The sequence below is a fragment of the Canis lupus genome, chromosome 9, assembly GCF_003254725.2.
Source record: "Canis lupus dingo isolate Sandy chromosome 9, ASM325472v2, whole genome shotgun sequence".
NCBI classification, from domain to species: domain Eukaryota; kingdom Metazoa; phylum Chordata; class Mammalia; order Carnivora; family Canidae; genus Canis; species Canis lupus.
This window is the reverse complement of record NC_064251.1, coordinates 52,633,412-52,650,741: the sequence shown is the minus strand read 5'-3', so window position 1 is coordinate 52,650,741 and position 17,330 is coordinate 52,633,412. Positions and strand designations below refer to the sequence as shown.

The following is a 17,330-nucleotide window of genomic DNA, read 5'->3' as shown; positions in this document are numbered from 1 at the left end:
GAGGTGAGGGAGGGAGGGGAAGGCGGTAGGAGGGAGGGAGGGGAAGAGAGGGAGGGAAGAGAGGGAGGGGAGAAAGGGAAAGGGAGGGAGGGAGGGAGAGGGGAGGAAGGGAAAGGGAGGGAGGAAGGAGGGAGGGGGAGAGGGGGTGGGGGAGGGGGAGAAAGAAAAATTTAACACACATGGAGGAGATGAATACTCTTACTTTTTTCTTTCTACACAGATCATATATCACTCTTTTAATTTAAGCAGTAGTTAGATAGGTGGAAGGATGGATGGATGGACTGACAGGTTTTCACCAGAAGAAAAGGAGGCAAGAGCCACCTTGTGGCGGTCTGATGAGTTGCTTTCCGTGGAAAAGCAGGACGCCAGTGTTGGAGTTGCCTCTGGCAGGGCACTGCCACACGCCAGTGCAGGCTGTGTTTGCAAGTGGGGCTCCCGCCCCCTCAACTGCCTGCAGCTCCTGGCAAGGAGCCTGGGCTGGGAAAGAGCTCCAGAATCTCCCCCGAATGACTGAGTCACGGGAAGGCAGAGAGCATGGAGCTTTTCTGGTGGAGGAGGATGGCCCTGGGGCACAGCGGCCCCCTGGGCACCCCAGCCCCAGAGTAAGGACCACCCAGTCCATCCTCAAGTTCCAGGGTGGGTGGACTCAGCTCGTGTTTGTTGCATTCCACCTTGTGCGGCCATCCTAAGCCAAAGCCAGAAAGGTGCCCAAGGTCACACAGCTAATGCCAGCTGGTGCTGGGACCACAGCCTGGACCCTCGTGCTGCCTGCCCAGCACAGCACGTTCACCCCCCTCATCTCCCTCACCAAGCCCACCTGCGCCGGCCTGGAGTGTCTGCACAGGGGGTAGGGAGCTCTGCACACTGCCTGCTGCCAGGCCCGAGGGCAGCAGTCACTAATTCAGCCAGCATCCCCGAGGTCGGCTGTGCCCCTGCCTGCTGAGACGACTCCTACCCACAGGTGGCTGCTGATCCCACAGAGAAGCAGCTCAGGCCCAACTGACAGAGACTCCAAGGGCTGTGGTGGGTGGCCTCAGGGACTGTGGGCATCTAGGAAGGCCTCCTGGAGAAGGTGAGAGCAGAATGAGGCAGCAAAAGAGAAGATGGAAGAAAAGAATGTTCTGGACTTGGGGAACAGGAAGGGCAAAGGAATTTTGTCTCCAACAGGAAAGGACATAGTGTGTTCAGGTGACAATGAGAAGATGCTCAGAAAGTGGAAGGTCAGAGCCATGGCCCAAACACCTTTCTGGCCTCATTCTGCATGGTGACAAGCGCTTTCCTCCCAAATCAACCCTGCCTCCTCGAGGTTGGGGCAGAAGGGTGGGCCACTCGTGGCCAACTCAGAGCCCAAGGCCCTCCCCCAGCCACAGTGATTGGTGCAGGGATGATGGTTTGTGAGTCAGCTCAAGGCCTCCTGTTCAAACTACCCGGGAAGGGGCTTTCTTTTCACCGGTATTTCCAAGATCATAGACTGCAGCTGCCAGTGTTGGTGATCTCAGCCCCGGGGAAGACAGCCAAGCTGAGACATGGAGAAAGAGAGAAGCATGCACGGATTCATTCATTCGTTCATTCATTCACCCTGTGAACACATCCCTAGTGTCCACCATACACTATTGTGAGCCAGGCAAATGCCACCCCTGCTCTTGTATGGCCTACATTCCAGGTGGGCAGTCAGGCCAAACAAGAGATCAATAAAAAGGTAATAACAGGGCATTTCCGGATATTTGTGGTTGCCAAGAAGAGCAAAAGGGTAGGATGATGGGGCAGAAAGTGGCTGGGGTGGGAAGGTCCTGCTTTAGTCGATGGCCAAGAAAGTCTCTCCACCAAGATGACATTACAGCTGAGACCCTAATGAGCCAATCGTGGGGGAGATCTGGAAGTTAGGCCATCCAAGCAGAAGGGACCAAAAAATGCAAATGTCCTGAGGCAGGCATGAATGAGGTCTAAACAATATCGTCCGAGCTTCTGGATCCAGCCATCCCTGAAGCTGGACTCTTCAGTGCCATGAACTAATTGTTTGGTTGCTGTTATTCAATGAGTATAAACTGGGTTTCTGCAACTTGCATTAGAAAAAGTGCTGTCATTTGAAAACAGTCTAACACTGTGAAAAACATTGCTGATCTCTGAAGCTAAAGCTGTGTCCTGTTAGGTAGAGGGAAATCTTTGAAGATTTTTTTTTAAGATTTTATGTATTTATTCATGAGAGAGAGAGAGAGAGGGAGAGAGAGAGGCAGAGACATAGGCAGAGGGAGAAGCAGGCTCCTTGAAGGGAGCCCGATGCAGGACTCGATCCCAGAACCCTGGGATCAGGCCCTGAGCCGAAGGCAGATGCGCAACCACTGAGCCACCCAGGTGTCCCCATTGAAGGTTTTTATTTTTTATTTTTTTAAAGATTTTATTTATTTATTCATGAGAGAGAGAGAGAGAGAGAGAGAGAGAGAGGCAGAAACAGGCAGAGGGAGAAGCAGGCTCCATGCAGGGAGCGCGACGTGGGATTCAGTCCTGGGTCTCCAGGATCAGGCCCTGGGCTGAAGCTGGAGCTAAACCGCTGAGCCATCGGGGCTGCTCACCCGCCCCCCCTCCACCCGCCAAGGTTTTTAAGTCAGGTTTTTAAATTCCTGCTCCATTCTAGGCTCATCTCTCCCTCCCCTTCTACCCTCTACTGTCTACCGGTACTGAACTTGGCTGCTGTCAGTTCACTGAAGGTCCTGCCTCCAGCTCTTTATTTTTTTTTATTTTTTTGCCTCCAGCTCTTTAAACCTATTACTCTTTTTAGACATTCTTCCCTACTTTCCTCCTCCTGACTAAGATCAGCCTGGCATCAACCAAGATGTCCCTTCCATTAGCCTCATTGAAGCTCATGACTTTGCATACACGTTTACATCACCGAACTTATGAGTCCAATTTGCAACTTTCAGGATACTCTGTCCCACCTGTGAGACCAGGAAGGCGCTCAGGACGGGTCCCGTCTGGCTTGAGTCGGTTACTACAGGGGGAAGATAAAGATCCCAAATGGGTTTACAACCCTAGAGCGGCAGCTGAACTGCGTAATCCAACACGGCAGCTTTATCCCAAACAGCGAAACACTCCGAATGAAGAAAGGGGTCGGTGAGGTGAGCTGTTAAATATGCTCATAAAAGCCCCAAGGGAGGGCAGCCCGGTGGCTCAGCGGTTTGGCGCCGCCTTCAGCCCAGGGCGTGTGCCTGGAGACCCCGGATCGAGTCCCACATCGGGCTCCCTGCATGGAGCCTGCTTCTCCCTCTGTCTGTGTCTCTGCTTCTCTCTCCGTGTCTCTCATGAATAAATAAATAAAATCTTAAAAAAAAAAGCCCCAAGGGAATTTGGGAAGTATTTAAATAAAATAACAGCCGACGGAAAAAAAGAAAGACCCACTGGACAAGACGAATGTAGATACGCCTGTACCATGGAGCGAGAATGGGAAGAAATGGGAAATTTTCTCAATGTCCTTGGATTGTCTTACATTTTCTGCGTAATGATAAACAGTTCCAGTTGACTGTTAGCAATGCGGAACATCCAAAGAATATTCCAGATGTTCCCACACTCTCTCTACCGAAGAGGGTGCAAGAGGGTGACCGTCTCCATCTCTGGGGTAGGGCCTGTAGGTTGGGACCCGGGCCCCCACAGCATCGTAGGTCCCGCTGACCTCCAGGCTGGCCTCGCAGCAGAGAAGCCTCCCCACAAACCGCCTTTCTCCTCATGTTGGGGCTCCAGACCTGCAGTTTAAGTTGGGGCTTTCTGTCGCCAGACTTGTTTTCTTTATGAGGGAAACATAATCTCTCCAGTGCTGGGGCTTGAAGAGCATGCAAATCAGCCTAACAGTGCTCTGTTTTGTGAGTGTTCCTCTTATGCAAATCCTCCTGAAATCAGGCTGGAGGGGCAAAGGAGGGAAAAGTGGGGGATCCGGGAATGGGGCTCCGTGCCAAGGGGGATGTGATGTACAAGGCTAGCTGTGCCAACTGACCCCACAGACCTGGGCCTCCCCGGTCTCCTCTGCGGCCACCAGATGGCGACACACGCAGGGCCTGGGACCCTGAGCCCGGAGCGGGCTGAGGGCTTGGGGACACCGCTGGGGCGCACCTCACTGGCTCCTTCCCCTGTTCTGGGGTCCAAGTTGGGGAAGGGTGACTTTGACTTTTCTTCTCAGAGGTCACCTGTGCAAGGACAAGAGGGGCCTGCCTAAGAGGGGTCTGCAGTGGCTTTGGAGCAGAGCGCTGCTGGCTTGAGATGGAGCAGAGACAGAGGAAGGAAGGAAAGACTAAGGAAAGTTATGAGGTTTGTTGCTTTTTTTAAAAGATTTTATTTATTTTTTCATGAGAGACAGAGAAAGAGGCAGAGACACAGGCAGAGGGAGAAGCAGGCTCCCTGTGGGGAGCCTGATGTGGGACTCTATCCCAGGACCCCAAGATCATGCCCTGAGCCCAAGGCAGATGCTCAAGCATGGAGCCACCCAGGCGCCCCAGAAACTTCTGAGTTTATGCAAAATTAGGTATATAAGTGTTTTATTTTTAACTTTAATTTTATTTTTTTTAAGATCTTATTTATTTATTTGAGAGAGGCAGAGGGAGAAGCAGGTAGAGGGAGAGGGAGAAGCAGATTTCCCGCAGAGCAGGGAGCCCGATGCAGGACTCAATCCCAGGACCCCGGGATCACCACCTGCACGGAAGGCAGACACTTCATTGGCGGAACCACCCAAGCGTCCCCTTAACTTTAATTTTAAAACCAGACTGATTTAACCATTCCTCTCTTTTCCAGCCTGCGGTAGCTGAAATGTCCGGGCGCAGAGCGGGCTCCCGGGGAGGAGGGCTGGCGGGAGCGTCGAGTCGGAGCCCGGGGGAGCTTTGATAAGCAAATGCAGCCCAGCCCTCGGGCGCTCTCTATTGGCTGTTCCTTCACCGCCAGATTTTGACACAAATAATCAGATTGAAAATCAAGGAGGGGAACAGAAGAGGAAAGAAAAAAAAAAAAAAAAAACACAGAGAGAGTGGTTGGGGGGGGGAAGGAGAAGTATCTATTGGAGCAGAGAGTGCGAGGTTGACAGAGTGGAGCCGATCCCCAGAGAGACTGCAAGGTTCCCACCAACACCGCGGCAGGGACCGGACGGCAGAGCTGGGGACAGGTGAGGGCTGTCATCCCAGCCTCTTCTTTTTAAATTTGCATGTCTGACTTAGATTGTTTCCAGGCAGGTCACCGGGGCCCTTTGACAGTTACAGGAAGAATAAGGTGGACTGGGATATCTCTTTCACAGGATGCAGCTTTCAGCCCTTGAACCCCGTGGAGAGGAGGCGGTGGGAGAAAGAGCCCTATAGGAGTTCCACCCTCCACCAACATGCATAAACAGCCTTTCCAAAGCCCACTGGGGTCGGTGGGAGATCGCCCGTGTGTGCCAGCTCATGCCCGCAACCCCAGCTCTCCCAGGGACCTGGGCAGAGCATGGGGGCGACACTCGTTCAGGTGCCTGGCTCAGTGTGGCTCCTCAGGCACCGACTGGCTGCCCCCCCCCCCCTCCCCGTCCCCCAGCACCCTGAGCTTTCCTCATCTATAAAATCGGAGAACTCTGGGGGAAGTTCTATCTCCAGCATCCCACACTCCCAGATGCCCTGCACCTGAGTTCCTGGGGCACCTCGAGAGCGAGTGCCCTCTCATCCAGAGAACCTCGTGAGGGGGCGAGAGAAAATGCGTTTGTCCACCACCCCCAACCCCAGCCTCCAGGAACAAGAAAGCTGCAGAAGGGCAGGTGGCATCTCAGTCTTTTCTACCTAATTTTGAAGAAAAGGCCAAGTTTAAAGTCTGGGCATCTGGGGTGAAGCATCTGCTCTAAAATAGGGCTTGTTAAGGCAATGGGGTTGTGGGGGGCATGTCTATAGAATAGCTGTGGGTATGTGCTTGTGTATATTTTTCTTAGGGGAAAGTCCTCAGCTTTCATGAGTTTCCTGGAGGGGGCAAATTAATTTGCAGGCTCTGGGCATGCATGTGGTAGCAACTAGCTGAGCGGCACCTGCTCACGCCTCCTGAATATTTCTTAGCAGGCAATGAATGGGTAGATTTTAGTCTCAGCAAGGTGGCAAGATGGCAAGGTGCACCTTGGAATTGATGCACAAGGAACTCTTTGAATAAGGAGATGTGTGAGGGATCCTCCAACTCAAGATTTGGGGAGGTTGGTGTGCTTATTTCCCTGCAGAACGTGCCTGGGAAGCCTCAGAAAGCCATATCTGCGTTGGGTTTAATGGATGGAGTTACTCAAAAACAATGCAGGACATTTTCTTAAGGCTTTTGGGATGGTGGGTGGGGTCGGGGTCCTCTTGGAGAACCCCGAAGGTTCTGGGACCAAATCGCCCCTGGGAAAAAAGCCAGATCACATATGATTCTCTCATCCCTTTTCAGAAGCAGCAGAAAACCTTAGCCCTCCTTAAATGCAGAGGGAGGATTTGTTGTTGTTGTTGAGTTTTCAGGAACTCAAACCAATGGGAGCTGCTCCAGTTCAGAAATGTTCAGGGAATGTTCTGTTCACTCATTTTTGTTTCTATTGTAGTGAAATATACTTTGCAGGGAAGCAACCATTTTAATCACTTTTAAGTGTACAATTTCTTTTTTTTTTTTTTTCTTAAAGATTTTATTTATTGGGCAGCCTGGGTGGCTCAGCGGTTTAGCGCCGCCTTCAGCCCAGGGTGTGATCCTGGAGACCTGGGATCGAGTCCCGTCGGGCTTCCTGCATGGAGCCTGCTTCTCCCTCTGCCTGTGTCTCTGCCTCTCTCTCTCTCTCTCTCTCTCTCTCTGTGTGTGTGTGTCTCTCATGAATAAATAAATAAAATCTTAAAAATATAATTAAAAAAAGATTTTATTTATTTATTCATGAGAGACACACAGAGAGAGGCAGAAACACAGGCAGAGGGAGGAGCAGGCTCCCCACAGGGAACCAATACAGGACTCAATCCCAGGACCCCAGGATCATGACCCAAGCCAAAGGCCATTCCAGGCATCCCAAGTGTACAATTTCTGTAGCATTAAATGCGTTCTCAGTGTTGTACAACCATTGCCATCTCCAGAATTCTCTTCATCTTCTTAACTGAAATGCTGTCCCCATCAGACACTGACTCCCCTCTCTTCTCCTCCCTGAGCACCTGGCTCTCACCACTGTCCTTTCCATCTCTACTAGTCTGACGTCTCCAGGGATCTCATATAAGCAGAGTCCTGCAGCATTCATCTTTTTTGTGACTGGCATATTTTGCTTAGTGAGGTCCTCAAGATTCATCTACGCTGTGGCAGGTGTTCCTTCCTTTTTAAGGCTGAATAATGTTCCCTTGTATGGATACACCAATTAGCGTTCATCCATTGTCTGTCGATGGACACCTGGGCTGCTTCCATCTTTTGGGTTCTGCGAATAATGCAGCCGTGAATTTGGGTATACAAACATGTTTTTTCCCTGCTTTCGATTCTTTTGGGTATCAGCTCAGAAGTTGACTCACTCCTCTGTGACATTGCAGCCTTTGAACTCAGGAGGAGACATGTGACAACTGCTTGGAAGCTGCAAACACAAACAATGACCTCTTTCTGTTGGGGGCCCCTAATGTGACCCAGGCCCATTTCCCCTGACTCCTACATGGAAAGGGTTTTTTTTTGTTTGTTTGTGTTTCCCCTTGAGTCATGTCTTTAAACATAAAGGAAGTCCAAAGGGTCCTCTGTCACAGACTCTGAGAAACAGCAGTCTTACCCAACACTTCCAAAAAGGGAACCCGAGTGATGAGGCTCATAGTCAAGGCAGGTCAACAAGGCGCTGAAGATCAACAAACTGTGCATGGGATTTTAATGCTAAAGGGAAGTTTAGAAATCTCTTAGTCCAACGGTCCCTTTTGAGAGATAGGAGTACCAAGCTCCAGGTTGGAGGCTGATGCGGTCAAGCTCAAGGTCACAAAATCAGACTCAGCCCCACAGGAGGCCCGTGGCACCTCATTGTGTGGAAGCAACTAGGCTGCAGCTGCTAGTTAACCTGGAAGGAGGGGTGTGGGCCAAGATTCTGACTTGGGGTCAGGGCACCCTCTATTGGGATGGAGAGTTTTGGAAGAGATGTTAACAGCAAGTCTCTTTCCGGAGGCCGATACCATCAAGGCCTCTGTCTCATGAAGAAATCTTAGGGTTCTTTCACAATCTCTGCTCAGAGCTCTTTCTCAGAATGGTTCGTGTGAATCAAAACGGTGTGGTTGTTAATTAACTACAGTACAGGTGATTGGTTCCTGTTTTTTTTTTTTTTTTTAACTCAGCTAACAGGGGCCAAAAGGAAGTTCTCCTGGTGTGTCCTCACGGGGAGCTTGATGGCTGGGCCACAGGGTTGGCTGTGCCACCCTGCCAGGCTTAACTGAGAGAACGTTCTGGGGAGGGAAGGTTGAGGAGATAGATCGGAGGCTCTGAGTGGGTCATGAGAGTCAGCCCTGAGAGTCCCCTTCTTCCAGCCAGAGACCCCAGAAGCTGGGACCCGTTGCTCATGAACTTGTGTTGTCCTGACTGCTAAGCAGTTGACCTCTATGGTGTCAGGCTCTGAGTCCAAGGGAACACCAAAGCTTCCTGAGGGAGTCTTTCTCTCCTGCCTCTCTGCTCAAAACCCTTCAGGAACCCATGTGGAGCTTCTGGGTTCTAGAAAAGATAGAAATCAAAAGAATTTGATTTTTCAACCATCTTGTCCCACCAACCAGCCTTCTCTCCCTGCTCCAGGCAGGCTGTCTTCATGGGTGGCTGGAAAGACCACAGATGCCAACAAGCAGGGCCCCGGGCCAGGAGTCAAGTCCCAGCAGGACAAGAACCCATTGGGGCCTGGACGAGCCACTTTATTCCCTCGGCCTCAGTGTCCCCTGTGAGCCCAGAAGACAATCACTGCTTCTCTTGCCCCCAGTGGCTGTCAGTTTGATGGCATAATGCACACCAGAGCTTCAGACACCTTCCTTAGCATGTCAGTGCAGTTATCTCCACACCAAATAAGTGCCCACCCCGTGGTCTGACAGTCGAGAGTGCAGAGGCCTGCGGGACAGCCTGGGATCTGCCTGGGATCATGAGCCAGTCTCTGAGCCTCAATTCCTCCTCCAGGAAATGGGACAGTAGCGACACAGCTCACAGGTCCAATTTAACGGAGCTAAGGCTACGCAGATCCTGGCTACAACAAGTATCTCCTGGCATTCCAGCAGGTTCTCATTGCCTACCTTTGGTCCTTGTTGCCTTCTAATAGAATACTATGTAAAAAAAAATGATAAATCATCTTTTGATAGACTGTGGCCCTTGGAGGCACCCCCAGAACAAAAGGCAAAACCACGCAGCCCCTTGCCTTCCCGGGCATGTGTGGGTTTCCTCTGGCTTGGCCCAGGGTCTGGCCTCCCCAGGGGATTCCTGGAGCCAAGAGTTAGAAGGGAGAAGGAGGGGATGATGGTGAGAGGAGTCCTGGCCAGGGAGGGGGAAGAGGCAGAAGGAAGACTGCCCCCAGCAGATAAGGCCACCGCGGGCTTCCTGACAAGCCTGGGGGAGACAGCAGGCCAGGCAAGCCTGGTGAGGGCAAAATCTGACAGCTGGACCAGAGCCTTCAGGTCCTACCTCTTCATTTCAGATCCCAGAGAGGAAGGGTGTGAAGCATGTCCCTGCTCCTGGTCCAGGGCTCGTCCCTGTCCCCAGAGCCCACCTGCTTCGGCAGGGTACTGCAACCAGATGGGGGAAGTGACCAGACTGGACAGGACAGGACGCAGGCTGTGCCTGCCTTCCTGAGGCTTCCCCTCCCGTGGGCTGAGATGCCACCACCTGCTCTGTTCTCCTGCAGCCTCAGCATTATGCCGAGCACTTTGCACACTTGCTTGCAGTAGAGGTCCTTTCTGCCACAACAGTCACGGGCAGGTGGCTTCTGACCCCATCCCCATTTAGACTGGACACTGAAGCTTATAGTGGGGAGGGCAGGGTCTAGCATTGCCCCGGGGTGGAGTGGCCTCAGCAGACTCCTGATGCCCTGGGGGCTCTGGTGAGGGGCAGACAGGCCCAGGCACAGCTGGAGGTCCCTCTCCTGCCTGGCTTGGGGTCACCCCTGGGGGAAGGGACGACTCCCTGAGCCTGCTCCAAAGGCAGGCCTCCAAGCTGCCCTCTCTAATCTCCCTCCTCCCAGCTGGCTCCTCGCCTTGGCCTTATCACCCAGCACTGGCTGCTGTTGGAGCAGCTGTAATCCTTTTCCCGCGCTTGGCCCTATCACCCCTTAGCCTCGCAAGGTGGCTGGCCTGGAAGGGGGCTCCTGACCCACACCTGGGAATGGGACCAGCAAAGGAGCCACCAGGAATGGTATTGGCAAAGGATTTCCTGAACTCCTGCCTGGGCGCAGCCTGGGGATGGTGAGAAGGAAGGACCACTTAGATGTTCTCTGTCTCCCCTCAGGAGAGCCTCATGGCCTGAGCACAAGGATGTGAAACACCTGGGGGGAGTGGGGGCAGGAGACGCTCTCCCCATGGCAAGCTGGGAGAGTCCAGGTGTTCAGGCTGAGCGGCTCTGCCCCTCCCAACCCCCGCTCAGGACCAAGGGCAGATCTCTTTCCTGATTTGGGCCTCCAATCTCCCTTTACCCCCTGACCGGGGGATTCGGGGATGATGGGGCTGAGCTGGGCTGCCCACCACTTAGTTCCTGCAATTGCTGGACATTGGCCTCTTCCTCCATGTGCACGACATACCCTCTGGCTTCCCAGTGGGCTGGAGTGCGGGGGTCCTCTCGGGCCTTGAGCCCTAACACAGGACTCCAACCCTCCCTTCCACCCCACTCAGAAAACGAGAGAAGGCTCCTCCCACTCTGGGCACCAGGCTCTGGGCTGGCGCCATGGATAAGGTGCAGCCCTGCTCAGTGCCACAGTAATGTGGCTTTGCAATTGAGGTGCCCCCTCCATGTTGCAACCTGTCTCCCCACAACACCCCCACTATGATAAGCGCTGAGCATGTAAGATGCACTCTCTGGCACCACCAGCCTGGATACTGCAACTTACAGAAAACAGAATAGGCCCAGAGAGGTTAAACGTCTGCCCCAAAGGGCACAGCAGGTGAGCTGAGATTCTAACCCATGAGCATCTGACCCCGAAACCTGAGCTCAGACCGTCCCTTTCGTATGTAGCCTCCGAATGCAGATCCCACAGGGGCGCAAATGCAGCTTTCTGGATGCAAGGCCCATGGTGTGTCACGTTTGGAGACACCCCTGCCCTTCCTTCTCTGCTCCCAGGGCCACTCAGGGCTTGTGGGCAGGAGCACACTGACCCTGGGGGTTTTCTAGAAGGTGGGCATATTAACTTCCTAGCAAGGGAGGTAGTGGGTGGCGGAGGGCAGATTAGAATTTTGTAACCACTGTAGCAAAGTCCCCGAAACTGGGTGGCTTCCAACAGCACAAAATTTATTCTTTCAACATTCTGGAGTCTAGAGATCCAAAATCAAGGTGTCTGCAAGGTCAGTTCCTTCTGGAGGTTCTGGGGGAGAGTCTGTGCGTGGCCTCTCCCTTGGCTAGTGTTTCCTCCTCTGCCCTCCCCTCTACCTCTGGATGGGGCCAGTGCATCCTTGGTGCCCTTGGCTTGTAGCTGCATCCCTTCCACCTCTGCTCCCGCCTCCAGACAGTGTTCTCCCTGTGTCTCTGTGTATTTGTGCCCCAAGATCCCTCTTCTTCCAAGAACCCTAGACCTATTGGACTTAGGGTCCACCCCAACTCAGTATGACCCTGTCTTAGGTTGGTTAAAGCTGCAAAGACCCTATTTCCAAATACGATCACATTCTCAGGTTCCGGGTAAACATGACCTTCTGGGGGACACGATTCAGCCCGGGACAGTGGATTCTGATTTCAGGAGGAGGCTCTAAAGTACAGAGGCTGTTGCCCCCGTGTCCTTCCTAACTGTTCCTCCCTCTCACCCAACCCAGCAGGTGTGGGGTGCACGCTTACAATGCCACGGTCCTTCCTGGTAAAGAGCAAGAAGGCTCACACCTACCACCAGCCTCGCGTCCAGGAAGATGAACCGGTCTGGTCTCCCGCCCTTGGCCCTGGTGAGTTAGAGCTCTCCCCGCTGCACCCACCCAGGGCTCCCTGCCTCCTTGTGTTGGGGTTGCAGCAGCATCCCTTCTGCAAGCAGAAGCTCAGTAAATGTTGACTGAGTGAATGAATGAATGAATGCACCCATCTCTTCTGACCCCTTGGAATGATGGGGGCATCAGGATCGGAGCTGGTCCTCAGCAGCTGGCATGTGGGGCTGAGCCAGACTCAGAAAAGATCTAGGACTGAGGCCAGGTGCTCAGAAAACAAACACTGGTCTAGGAGTTCTCCTCAGGAAGGGGCCAGTGTTCCCCTCAGCCTCCACCCTGCTCCCACCATCCTGAGCAGGGCCCATACATGTGAGCAACTTGGACAGGAGCAAGTGGGTCTCTGGGTCCCCATCTCCTGGGAAGGGAGTCCCCCTCCACCACCTCCCTCCCACCCCCGCTCCCTCTTCCCAGAGCTGTAGCCTGTGGCTCTGATGGTCTTGTCTCCCCACAGGGGCCAGGGGCCAGGTCCTGAGCAACACTCCTGTCCTCAGCACCCTGTTCCCAAACCAGCGCCTGACCTGGACTGATCTCAAACGGGAGCCAGAACTGGAGCTGGACCAGAGCCTGACCAGGATGACCTTGGTGCCAGGTACCCAGGCCAGCACCACCACCCCTGCCCCCGGCCATTGCCTGCCAGTCAGTGCAAGTGGAATGGAGGGTGGATGGGCTCATGGAAGCAGGGATCCTTGGAGTTCTGGAGTCAGGAAAGATCAACAAAGTCATCTGGATACAATCTGAACTCTCTAGCTTCTGCTTGGACCCTCTAGGATGGGGAGCTCACCCCAGATGAGAGCTTCTGTGTGGTGGGTCAGAAGAAGCAGCTGGGCAGGCCGATGCAGTGGGTGAGGCAGGCACTCTGCAGGTGTTGGGGGGAATTTCTGGGCTGTAAAGCTGGGAAGCCACAATGAAGACCCAGACCCTCTCCTGCAGTAAATAGTTTGGGCTAACACCAGAACCCTTAGCATGGGGTCACTAGGTAGAAAGTGCTGGGGAAGTGGTGTCCTAATTATCAATGAGTCACCCCCATTCGTGTGTCCCACTCTTCACAGAGGGCCCTGCCGTAATGCCCCGATCCCAGGACAGGGACTCCGACTCACCCCCGTTCTACAAGCCCAGCTTCTCCTGGGATGCCCTGGCCTCGTCCTATGGCCACAGCTACCGGCAGGCCCCCTCCACCATGCAGTCTGCCTTCCTTGAGCGCTCCGTCAGCCTGTACGGCAGCCCTCTGGTGCCCAGCACCGAGCCGCCCCTGGACTTCAGCCTCCGCTGCTCCCCGGGCATGGATGCCTACCACTGCATCAAGTGCAACAAGGTGAGCAGCTGCAGCGTGGGTGGGCTCACAGGTGCTGCTCTGCAGCCTCGCTCCAGGTCCCTGGCAGCTGCAGGTGTTCACAGCTGAGTGCTCCCTATGCTATGGATCCTGGGTCCTTCGGTGGGTTGAAAATGCTTGTCCTCAGGGATCCCTGGGTGGCTCAGCGGTTTAGTGCCTGCCTTGGCCCCGGGCGTGATTCTGGGGTCCCAGGATTGAGTCCCGCATTGGGCTCCCTGCATGGAGCTTGCTTCTCCCTCTGCCTGTGTCTCTGCCTCTCTCACGAATAAATAAATAAAATCTTAAAAAAAAAATTGCTTGTCCTCACCATGAGAATGAGGACCATGAGCCCTGGCTGTGTTGCCCATCTGGCGCTAAGCACTTGACATGCGTGAGCCCTGGGATGTGGACAAAAGGCTCAGAGAGGTTGAGTCACCAGCCCAAGAGCACACATCAAGTAGATAGCAGTAACTGACATTCAAATGTGGCTCTAGCAACCTCCTGGCTCTTAACCACTAGGCTCTTTAGCCCCTAGGTAGGGCCAGCAGGGACCTTTGACCTGCTCCCACAGCCCCATTTTGTAGACAGGAAACCCAGCCACAGAGAGGCAAGGGGACCTCCCCAGGACACACAGCAAATGCCAGCAGAATTGGCAATCCCGTGCTCCTCCTGCCTAATGCCCACCTGTGCCAGGGCATGGAGGTGGAGGGGGGGTGGCCGTGGGACCCCAGGCCCAGCTCCCTCTCCGCAGCCCCCCGTGGCCTCACACTCTGCCCCTGCCCCCAGGTGTTCTCCACCCCACATGGGCTTGAGGTGCATGTCCGCCGCTCCCACAGCGGGACCCGGCCCTTCGCCTGTGACGTCTGTGGCAAAACCTTCGGCCATGCCGTGAGCCTGGAGCAGCACACACACGTCCACTCCCAGGTGGGCAGCTGGCCAAGCACAGGACCCCCCCCCATTCCTGCTCTGCGCCTTCCGTAGGCAGCTGAGGGGCTATGATGGAGTCTCTCGCCTTGCCCCTGAGGGTGGTACAGATCAATGGTCCTTAACTCCCTTATCTGGGTCCCCAAAACCCCCTTGTAAAGATTATTATATAATATATACTTTAATTTGTTCTTTATAATGAATATTTGTGCTTTTAGCGCTAGTTACATTACAGTTTTCCCAACACCTACTCTTAACATTCTTCCCTCCCTGCTGGACCGAATAGGCTCACGTGCTGCTGGAAGAGGCTCCTGGCCCAGTGAGACTTCGGGGCGGGGGAGAGGGATGTTTACGAGGCTCATTTCTGTGTGGCCTCAGCTTTGAGGCTCTCGGGTTTTAGAATCTTGGGGTCAGGCTTCGATGTCCATCTTGTCCCACTTAGCTTTTCTTGAATATTCCACTCCGGGAAAAGCACCCAAGATGACCGACCCAAGTTGCTAACACCAGAGTCTATGAAAGCTCAGGTGGGAAAGGCAGGATGTGGTCATGAGATCCACTGGTGAGCACGCATCATGTGCCTGTTGCCGGCTCCCCTCTCTACCCTTTGAGTTCATTACTGCTGCTCTAATGTACAGATAAGGAAACTGAGTATCCAGAGGCTAAATGACTTGGCTAAGGTCCCATGGCTTATTGGGACAGAAGCCAGAATCTGGCCCCAGTAATACAGACAGACTCAACCAAAGCACTGGGAAGCCCATGATCATGCCCTTGGCCAGTCAGTCTATGAGTCAATCAACAAACATGTGTTGAGGCTTATTTGGCTGGGATACAGTAAAGGTTACAGGGAAAAACCCATAGGTGGCCTCTCCGGCCCCATGCCTCAGTCCCCCTTGGGAGGCAGAAATGGGGGGTCTCTGGGTCCTGCTCCCCCAGGACCTGTTCTCGAGGCCACCCCAACAAGTGTCCTGTTCCTCAGGGGATCCCGGCAGGGCCCAGTCCTGCACCCAGCGTGGCAGTCCCGGGTCTCGAGGCCCCGCCGGCTCCTGACCCCCCGGGGCCTCGTTTCCTCCGGCAGGAGCGCAGCTTCGAGTGCCGGATGTGCGGCAAAGCCTTCAAGCGCTCGTCCACCCTGTCCACACACCTGCTCATCCACTCAGACACACGGCCCTACCCCTGCCAGTTCTGCGGCAAGCGTTTCCACCAGAAATCGGACATGAAGAAGCACACCTACATCCACACCGGTGAGGTGCCCGCCCCTCGTGCGACCCAGGTCCCCTTGACCAGCAGAGCCCTGTCCCCACGTCCCCTCCCTCCCCCTATACAAGGTCCCCGCTTCGGACAGGAGTGGGGTCAGGTCACTGAGTGAGGAGTGCTCCCCTGGCCACACTGTTCCTTAGATGCGCATTTAATGTGTAGGGAAAGCACTGGAAAGGAAACAGCACAAGTGTGATGTGTGGGTACAAGTGAGTCTAGCAGGTGGATTTGTCACGCATGCATTCCTCCAGTGGGTCACTGCTTGGCTGTTAACCAAGAGCCTCTTTGGCACTGGGCGCTGGGCGCATTGATAAACGGGACGGACCCGGGCCCCGTCCGATCAGGGTGCAACCCTGGGGGGCGGGGGTAGGGGGTGACAGAGCCGCTGCTCTCCTGCCTCCCCTCTGTAGTTCTTTCCTAAAGCCGTGAGATGACACACAACAGAGTTTGGTGAAAAACGCAGGGCACGGGGGCGAGGGGCCCGGCACAGATGGCCCTGACCTGGTCCTTGCTGCCCGCAGGCGAGAAGCCGCACAAGTGCCAGGTGTGCGGCAAGGCCTTCAGCCAGAGCTCCAACCTCATCACCCACAGCCGGAAGCACACCGGCTTCAAGCCCTTCAGCTGTGAGCTCTGCACCAAGGGCTTCCAGCGAAAGGTGGACCTGCGGAGGCACCGCGAGAGCCAGCACAACCTCAAGTGAAGCTGCACCTGCCCCTGAGATCCTGGGACCGGAGGGAGGCCAGCCTCGTGCACCCAGATTCCCTGTCTCCTGGAGATCGCACTGGACAGGAATCTCTCAGCTTGTTTTGAGACTCACAAAATTGCTGCGTGACCTCAAGCAAGTTGCTTTCCCTCTTTGGACCAATTTTTTTTTTTCCTGCTGCAAAATGTGGGAACTGGGCTGGGTCTTTTCTGAGCTGAAGTTGTTTTGAGGTCTGAGCTTGGGCACCTTCCCCAGGGCAGAGACCGGATGGCCAGCGTAGCGCCACCCCTCCCAAAACCCCCCGCCCATGGACAGGGATGCCAAGAATAATCCCGAACTGGAATCCACAGAGAAATCCTCCCCCTCTGCCTGCAGCCTACCATGCTGGGATCTCGTTTCTGGGGGGGCCTTTTTCTGGCCGCCACCATGGCCAGAGCTGCCTCCTGCCCCAGTGGAAGGCCAAATACCCCTCTGCTTCAGCCACATGTGCTGGCTGTCCCCCACTTCTGACTGGCACTCAGCTAGCCACGGGGGTCCCGGTTCTGCTTTCAGGCCGCGGGGCTGGAGAAACCAGGGGTCACTGCTCTCAAAAGAACTGCTGTAAATAAAAATAAAGACACCAATTTATTTACCTTTGACCAGTGTTTATTAAGTGCCTCCTGGGTGCAAGTTCGGCTTTGGGAAGGGATGGCCGGGAGCTGTAAAAGGCTGAGAAAGCTGGGGCACCAGGCTGGCGCAATTGTTGAACCACGTGACTCTTGATCTTGCGTTGTAAGTTTGAGCCCCGCGTTGGCTATAGAAATTACTTTTTAGGGACGCCTGGGTGGCTCAGTGGTTAAGTGTCTGCCTTTGGCTCAGGGCATTATCTCAGAGTCCTGGGATCGAATCCCACATCAGACTTCCTGCATGTAGCCTGCTTCTCTCTTTGCCTATGGCTGCCTCTCTCTGTGTCTCTAATGAATAAATAAACAAAATCTTAAAAAAAAATAAATTACTTTTCAAAAAAAATTAAATGTAAAACAAAAAAACAATGGTGGAGAAAGCTCTTGAGCTACTGACTGAC

The 17,330-nt window shown here is 54.1% G+C and overlaps 1 protein-coding gene across 6 annotated transcripts in view; it reads left to right on the top strand.

The window, feature by feature from the left end:
• Positions 1-16,903, top strand: part of GFI1B (growth factor independent 1B transcriptional repressor) — a 30,038-nt gene extending 13,135 nt beyond the window's left edge. For 2 of the 6 annotated variants that reach the window (XM_035720338.2, XM_025475620.3), the window contains exons 2-9: positions 4,166-4,293; positions 4,774-5,137; positions 11,922-12,041; positions 12,529-12,666; positions 13,127-13,389; positions 14,173-14,310; positions 15,287-15,551; positions 16,086-16,903. In XM_035720338.2, coding sequence (XP_035576231.1) covers positions 11,942-12,041; positions 12,529-12,666; positions 13,127-13,389; positions 14,173-14,310; positions 15,287-15,551; positions 16,086-16,264 — 1,083 coding nt within the window. In that variant the 5' untranslated portion in view covers positions 4,166-4,293; positions 4,774-5,137; positions 11,922-11,941 and the 3' untranslated portion in view covers positions 16,265-16,903. Of the gene's footprint in view, positions 1-2,918; positions 3,114-4,165; positions 4,294-4,773; positions 5,138-11,918; positions 12,042-12,528; positions 12,667-13,126; positions 13,390-14,172; positions 14,311-15,286; positions 15,552-16,085 lie in introns of all 6 variants that reach the window. The other 4 variants (XM_025475622.3, XM_035720334.2, XM_025475621.3 and 1 more) reach the window with 4 other exon arrangements.
• Positions 16,904-17,330: the final 427 nt, after the last annotated feature.